Below are 8,826 nucleotides of genomic sequence, written 5' to 3' on the forward strand. Positions count from 1 at the left end.
CACAGACCATAACACTTTTGCTCACTGAAGCTGGGACGTTTCCCTGATAAATAAAATGTAGCCACTTCGCTCTGATATCCTCTTTGGTAGGGAGGCTATGTAGCGAAACAGGAGGATCTGTGCATCCGACAACAGAGCAGCAGTGCTTGGCTTTCGGGTTGTACATGGTAGCGGTCAGGCTGTTGCGTACAAGTGAAGCGAGAACGAGAAAATGGCGGATCCTCGTTCAGGTAGCTGGCGTAGTGTGGGAGGAGATAGCCAGCGCGAGGGCTGGAGTATGCAAAAGACCGGATTGTTACGTCACAATCCGGTCGGAAATCCAAACGGCTCGTTTAGAGACTCAATTCCTGACTCCTGCAGGTACAGAATATTGACTTAGTTGTCGAAACTTATGCTTAAGGGGTGGGGAGGCACTCCGGATACGCAAATATACATACTAAACCAAGGAAAAAGTGAGTTTTGCATAATATGTCCCCTTTAAAGTGTTGACCACAGTGCGCTCATCAAACAGAGTAACAGGATAAGAGCTGGTAAGGTTAGCCCTTAGTTGATCAGTTTCATTAGAAAAATCATGGACATCAAACCTGAGGTAAACTGATTGAGCTCCTCTGCCAATGACTTGTTATGAAAACCATCTAATGCCCCTTTTTTCTACATTTATCCTGCAGACCAGTCATAGTTTAGGTCTTATTATAAACTGCTTCTCTGAACCTAGACTCTGGTCCTAGCTATCTGTAAACATCTACAGTGCTACAAATGCGAGACAGGGATTGACATTTCATTCTTTCCCGAAATCCACCTCTCCTTTCTTGCTTCCTCACTTTCGTATGAGGCTCACTCGAAAATGTCTTTTGACCATGACTGTGGTCAAATGGATCAAAGACCGAGGAGGTTAGATCCATAGGTGGGTGAGATTCAGGTGGTTATTCCACTGATGAAGAAACTCCGCTGTCCTGGGTCCGAGTTGTGGGAAAGAGATCTTGCCAACTATTGACTAGTTGAAACGGCAGCGACAATAAAAACACAGCTGTCAGCTCCATATCTCCGACACAGCAGAAGACAATATTAAGGCTGACCTTGACACCGAGCTACTTGATCATTTCATGCAGTGCTGTAATAACAGATAAAAGTGATAACACAGCAGAGAAGCAGCTAGCTGCTGATAGCTGAACAAGCACACGTTCCTGTAAGCCATCTGTACAAATGCCCAATACAATTATTCAGGATCATTTGATGACAATGGTGACATGTATACGCCTCACCATGTTAGGATGGGGTCTTTCCCTGATACATAAGAAAATGAAAAGGAGTTCACACTGAGCTGTGTTGTTTGTGTCCTATTCAATGATTCTGGCAGTTCCTCCTCAAAGGTGAAAGGTAGAAACCACATAACGTTTAGCTTCCCTTGAATTAAAACGATACACAAAATGCCTAGATTTTGATGTGTCATCCTGAAATACAAGCCCCAATTACAGTCTGAACTAATAATGCTCATCAGGTATTTATCGGTAATGTAGGAGATACACTACCAATAAATGTAATTCTTTCATCATTGGCGATTAATAAAACACTTGTTAATGGGGCACCACCTCCGATGTTTTATCTATTTGAATAATCCGGCGGTAATTAATCAAATTCGACTAAACAAGGTTAACTTGTATCAATTCTAATCAATTTCAGATCAATTTATTCAATCTCACAAATGAAGCAGTGATTTCTGCACAGTTTCCATCGGTTCTCCACATTAAAACAAACCTGCACAGACAATGACATACGGTTAAATATGTTTATTTACTAAATAAATCAGGGTGAATAAATGAAAGGGTGATTTAAGCAAACAACAATGATAACAGAAAATGTGGAGACTAAATGATCAAGGTAATGGGACTACATGGACATGAGCGGATGGTAAAGTCGCGAGTCTGGGAAGCATTCAAAGATTACGGGAGTAATTTTGACAATAACGAGACCCTAACCGGATTTCTCTTAATAAAAGATTATTATGAATGAAGAGTAAAGAGACACCAACTCAGAACATGCGTGTGAATCCAGCAGTGTGCAAGGTGTTTAGCCTACTTTGCCTGGAGAGTTGGGACGTCCACCACTTTGAGCCTTTCGCCAGAGCTGATGGCTCGACTGCGGGCTTGCAGTGCCGGTCCAAGAGTCCGAGGGAAGTCGTGGCTCGTCCGATCTCACAGTGGGTGGCTCTCTCGTCCAGGTGTCGGAGAGAGAGCGCGGTCCGTCCAGTACTCAGCAGGAAGGTCCCGGTCCGCTGCCCAGCGGGATGGCACCGCTTGTGAGCATTGGAGGCAGGCCGGTCTCGGCTTGGCACAAAGTCTTTCTTTCGTTGCAAACCGCTCACACGGTTTGTTGAGGCAGGCAGTTACTGCACGTCTTTATTAACGGTGTTGGTCTTAATAAAGGTCTTCTTCTTCTTGCATGGAGTGGTGGCTCTTAACTTCTGATTGAACTAATTCAACTTTCTTGACGAAAATAACTAGAGAATAATGCTGGCCGGGCTAGTCCTCAGTTATTACTCAATATAAGATGAATTAAGTTAAATTAACTTCTACTGAATAAAATAGTGATACTTAACAAAAACGAAACACTTAAGGCAAGTGCGTCCTCCTCGAAATTATAAAAATGAGGTAAAATCGCACGTGGTCAATTTTGCGGAGATTTCTGCCTAAGAGCGTGTCGCAAAAGTAGAGAAGGTAAAGGTTGAAAAATGTAAAAAAAAAAAAAAAAAAGCGCTTAAAAAGAAGAGTTTTAAAAAAGAAGATTAAAAGAAGAGTGAGCGAGAGAGAGAGAGCTGTCTCTCAGTTTTGTAGTCCTGAGTGGCAGGCGGGACCAAAGGGGCGGGCTGACGATGTTCACGCTGTAGACCATATCATAAGCCTACACTCACGAAACCTAATTAAATTTAAACTAATTTAATGTTTCGAGATCGTGCTTCGCCTTTCTCAGGACTTTACCATGGCAAAATAAATGGACTTTGTCTAACAATGAAATAATATGACCTGATTAAATTCGCTGAACATTTAAAAGAAATTAACACTGAATCAAAACATAAAAACACACTTAAAGATACAGTAGAACTGATAGAACTGGTCACTTGTACATATTTCTTCTAGTTCTAGCTTAATACTTGTAAACAAAAAAACATATTAGAGACTTTTACTAGTAATCAGGAAAAACGTATTAGACAAAAGATCTCCCAACAGTCTAATCCATTCGTACCAGGACTCACCACTGGAGGGTACTGTGGTTCCACCAAACACAAGACACATTTAAACATTAAACTTGATTTCAGTCAAATTTCACCACAGAGAAACGGGAGAAAGATCAGTTTTATGAACTTCTTTTATTGACTCTTAATTTGTTAGAATTAAGAGGGTGAGATCCTGACTTAATGGTTAATTAGGAATGGTCTGAAATCTGGAGGAACACAGAGACCATTTGGGTGGAATGTCCCACAGATAGTGAGACCAGATGTGTCGTAAATAACAGACATGGGAGGGTCACAATAACAAGTGAGAAAAGGTTTCCAGTGTTCTTTCACTCTCTAATGTGTGGATTAGAAATTAGAGGGAAAGAGAGAGACAGAGGGAGAGAGAAAGAGAGAGACAGAGGGAGAGAGAGCCATCAGATGTGTTACTTAATTTGCAAATGTAACAACTCTGTATTGACACCTTCTGATGACCAGTTAGTTCGTCACTCCTGATGTGGTGAGTAGGTGACTCCATGCTCACTCAGACTGACCTGTGAGGGAAGAATTTATCTGTTTGGAGGGGAGAGAAAGTTCAATCATAGGAGTTTAGGTTGTAAATTAATTAAAAGTGTCCTCATCTGAAGGTTTTATGGTTGAGGAAAAACACTGTCCTCTCTGCCAGGAGATAAGGTGGCAGACTTTAGGGCGCCTTCTTCCTGTGAATAGTCTTCATCCAGATGAAAAGAGTTAACAAGAAAAACAGGGCCTCAATGTAATGCCGAGGCGATGGACATGTGTTCCTACAGTAAGCTCTTTGTGACACCATCCAACATAAATACATACAGTACATGTACATCAAGTTCAGTAAAGCGCCGCATGACCTGCTGTCAGGCAATCAATTTCATTTCCCTACATGGGTCCATGGTTAAGAAGCAAGATGACTTTACCAAACTTGTCCAATGAATAAGTTACATTAGAATTCATGGTGTAATAAGTCAGTGAGGTCATTAACCAGACTATAACTAAAAGGCAACAATACAGCTTGTTTTTCTTTGGTCTGGGCCGAATAAACTACAGTCAGATGAATTTTTTGTATTGAATTTTGGAATGGGACATAGTGTGGAACAGGTTTAAAACTGACGACGCTGTTGTGTTTCCATTGTTACAAACTTGGCTCAGGTTTGTAACAAAATAGGAAGTTCACACACAAAAGTTCAAAATCAAAGTGATTTATTTAACTTATAACATATTTAAGCAAAATAGTGAAGAGGGAATGCAGTCAGTAGTGTAGGCATGTCTGAAGGTTAGTGTATGTGTGAGTGTAAGCCATGGTAATGAGGTAGAGGCTGCCCAGCAAGAGAGCACACTCTGGGTGAGTTGCTCTTTTATGTGCTTGGCTCCTCCCTTCCTCAGGTGCAAGCCGTTTGTCTGACGACCCACCATGACTCCTACAGAGCAACACAGGAAACTAGGAGGTGTGGGCCATCACACCATCAAGTCTGTGTTGTTGTCGGAATGAAAGAGCTTTTAGATCAGAGGACACTAAATCACTCCCTGAAATCACACATTAGTTACTAAAATATGATGTGAAGTAGAAGCACTCTAAGGATTTCTGCCATTGTATTGTATTGGCCAGTATGTCACACTGACTTCATACTGAGTTGCTATTGTGCGTAGGATGTGTGACAGTGGAGAAGGTCTCTACACCTTCCAGACCAGAGAGGGAGAGCAGATCTACCAGAGGGTTCACTCCTCTACACTGGCCATAGCAGAGCAGCACAAGAAGGTCCTGTTGGAGATGGAGAAAAACAGCAGGGTGAGAGCCTGGCTAACATCTGTGCGCGCGCATGCACACACAGACACACACACACACACGTGTGTGTGTTCCATCACAACATTTACCATTTTCATTGTCCTGATGTTAACATTCACTGTCCTGATGGTAACAGAGTAGATAAGTGATGACCTGGGTGGGTAATGTCCCTGAAGATATATTTGCATCCAGTGTTAATTGTGGTACTGGTACTGATCAGCAGTGTTCTTTTTTTTTAACTATTTGTAATGTTGTGTGTTTATGACTCCCAGTTGATGTCTGTGGGTTCAGATCCTGGCTCCTACCCTTGCACCCCTACTGCTATCCTGCCTAGATCCGCCTACTGGCACCACATTACTGGAAACCAGACCAGCATGGATCCTGGGAGTGGTAGGCCACACACACCATTCTTTAGACAATTTTTGTCCATTTATTTTCTTACTGTACACCATACTGTACTGTATGTGAGGTGCACAACCACGCCATCCTTTTTATTTATTGTGTTTGGACCTAATGTCCTTTCGCTAATTAATCAGTCTTGCATAGCTGGAGTAGAAGTTGTACACAACAAAATCATAGTAAAGAAATGTGTTTTGAGTTTGGTCTCTTTAAATTAAATGTACTTTTTTCATCTTGTCAAGATTGAAAGAGAAACTGAAATACAACTTTTACTACAATAAAAACCGTCTGTTTGGGATTGGATTAATGGGTGATTTTTAAAGATGATGAGATCCACAACTTGAAATGAGAAAGGTCCTTCTCATTTAGTAAATCATTCCCAGCAGGGGAGCGCATTCTGTCACAAACGTTCCATTCCTAAATTATGAGCGCATTGAACACGCATGAGCAGAGAAGAGTGAGCTGTTTGTGTGTGTAAGGTCAGTTCTTATTTGCCATAGGCATATTGTCACAATATTATATTGTCATCATCTCTTACATTGCCATCCTCCTAACTGTTGACAAGAGGCACTACATTTTGTAATATAACAATCTCTTGTCTGAGTGTTAAGTACAGAACTGGAGTCAGGATATGGTTAGCATAGCTTAGCATAAAGCGCGGAAGCAGAGGGAAACACACAGTGATAAAAAGACACCTACCAAAGACAAACTGGACCTCATTATTGAACACAAAGAATCTGTTTCGTGCTACAGTAACAGTTGTGTTCCTGCTCTGACTGTAGGTGATGCTGCAGAAGAAGACCTGCTGTCCACCCACCTGCCTCCGGACCGCCATGCCACGCTGCCTCTGACAAATACACATGCACAATCCCAGCCACACATACACACACACTCCCCGACACACTACCCCACGTGTGAACAGTGACACACACACAAACACACAGAAGAAGACATGAACATTGAAAAAGATGCAGACACAAACATACATATGCATGCAGGCACACACAGTTCACTGACAGACACGCACAGTCTCCCTCCGTAGTAGTTTCACAGCCGAACGTTACACCTCACAGGAGATGAAATAGGTGGGACTTACACTGGCCAACTGGCCATCCTCAAAGAAGGAAGTTCAAATTAAATTCCACTAAAGACTGCAAGGAGATTGGGCTTCCTTAAATGACTGCAGCTCCGACAATTCCACGGTAAATGGGGGATATTTTATGTTTTTTCACAGAGAACCTCTGCCCGGCAGAGTAGCAAATATTGCCTACTTATTAAAGTAAGGACTGTAAGCTCTCAGTATGCTTCAAAACACTAACAAACCAGGTCTAAAGGCAGAAGTGTGTCCACTTGTTTCCACTTGTGCCACTCTCAGAGGTTTTTACTGAAATTATGATTTAAAGGTCCCAACTGCCAAATTGAGCACCACTAGTGGTTGCAGTTCAGCACCAGCATTAGAACAAAACAAGCCAATATGTCGGCCACACTTCCCCTCTCCCTTCGCCCCCCTCGCGCCCCGCTCTCTCTCTACCCCACCGTTCTCAGCAGCAGCAGGTGTTGCACAGCACAGAAGCATCCCCTCGACACAGGGGATAACGGAATAAAGTTACCCTTTTGTGAAACACATAAAGTGACGATGTAAGTACATTAGGCAAGCGAGAGGATGAACACCTTGGCTATTATCTGCTTCAGAGGTGGTGCCAGCAGGCGGAGAGTAAATGCGCATCAAATGTGTGTGTTTTGACCATGTTGTGACTTACTGTATGCCACTTTTGGGGACAAACAAACACAGAGTCTACGTTTTTCCCACGGGATTGGGCTACTTTTGAAGTGTTGAAGGTCAGGTAGACCGAGTTTGATGCAAATGTGGTGTTGACTCTGATGTTTGTCCCCAAGTGGCATAAGTCAGAACACACAGACAACCCTGCTCGCTATGTCTATATACAGTATGTCTATAAACAGGGCAGTTCCAAAGGGAGGGATTCACGTGCACGCACAGCCAGGCCAGCTATCCAAAACAAAAAACCAGAGAAGTTCAATAACGACACACAGAGAGGGAGTGTGACGTCACTCTCTGCTCAGGACGTCTTTACTACAATATATCTTTACATAGCAAATAGCTGTTTTCTGACATCTAGTGAGGCTGAATTTTGTATATTGGACCTTTTAAATAGTAAATCATCAATTAAAAAACATTCGTTAGCTCATACTACTCACTCACCGAGACACATGCCCAGTTGCCCACAAACCACAACTCTCTACACTACTGGCTATGGTCCACCATATACATATAAATATGTATTCTCTACTTTATCAGTGTCAAAAGAAGCAGTTTTCAATGGACGCTTTATTTTATGGCCCATTATTCCTAATAATCACCCAATAGTTTTACAAAGAAGTCCTGATTATAGAGAAAATAGGAATTTCCCCAAAGAAATGCTCCATTAAAATCCATGTTAATATTCACACATGGTGTCTAGAGTTTAAAGCAGGCTTTTCAGCCCACCTTCAAAGGTGGCCATTCGGAACAGGTACAAACACTTTTGTTCGATGAGGCATCCTTGAATCTAATTCATTTGAAGCATATTAAGGCCTTTATAGACAAAACTATGTCGTTACCAAGATATCTGTCTAGATATGGTAGTTTTTTATTGAGGAATCTGTGAAACACTGAATTTTGGTCAAATTTCCACTGCTTTTATAAGGTGTGTGTACATCCAAAGGCTAGAGTGACACAAGTCCAAAATGACTTCCATAGGATTAACGGCACTTAATACTGCGTGGACCAGGACTGCATGGTGCCTTAATAGCACTGTGCTATCATTTCAAAATACACTGACACTGAGGATTTCCATGTGGATAGTTGTGTGTACCAGTGCCAGCTGACATACTTGCACGAGGACTACATCTTGATCAATGCCTTTGATCTTCCTGATAACTAATGTGACTTTGCAGTTATGGGATCTATTTTCTGTGCTGAGGTTCTGAACTGTGGAATGAAACTGTGGATATATTCATTTTTATGGATTGGCTCCTGAACTAAACTGGATATTCACCCTCAGACCTTCAGACTTCCTCTGGGATGTATCTAGTACATATCATAGTAATAACATGCTTCTATTGAGCTATATTTGCACAACCCTGTTATTTTCTTAAGTTATTCAAGGGTAAGATGTAGAAGAAGGGCTTACAATGTAGAAGTCAACATATATGGATTTTGAAAGCCCATACTGATGATGTATTTGAACCTGCCAATAACTGATATTCAGTGTCTTTACATTTGACTTCTTAAATGCTAGATATTCAGTTTTCCCTCATAGTTTATTTCTTACTGGAACAACATTACCCTAAATACTGAAATGGGAAACTCTTAAAACACTGGAGGAAAAATAGGAAAACACTG

The 8,826-nt window shown here is 41.7% G+C and overlaps 1 protein-coding gene across 1 annotated transcript in view; it reads left to right on the forward strand.

Annotated features, from left to right (window-relative positions):
- The window catches only part of dok4 (docking protein 4), a 41,588-nt gene extending 35,144 nt beyond the window's left edge, over positions 1-6,444 (forward strand). Inside the window, exons 6-8 of the mRNA XM_073463743.1 lie at positions 4,889-5,027; positions 5,297-5,414; positions 6,206-6,444. Of these exons, the coding sequence (XP_073319844.1) occupies positions 4,889-5,027; positions 5,297-5,414; positions 6,206-6,348 (400 nt within the window). The 3' untranslated portion in view covers positions 6,349-6,444. The remainder of the gene's footprint in view (positions 1-4,888; positions 5,028-5,296; positions 5,415-6,205) is intronic.
- Positions 6,445-8,826: the final 2,382 nt, after the last annotated feature.

This window comes from Pagrus major, chromosome 4, assembly GCF_040436345.1.
Source record: "Pagrus major chromosome 4, Pma_NU_1.0".
NCBI classification, from domain to species: Eukaryota; Metazoa; Chordata; class Actinopteri; order Spariformes; family Sparidae; genus Pagrus; species Pagrus major.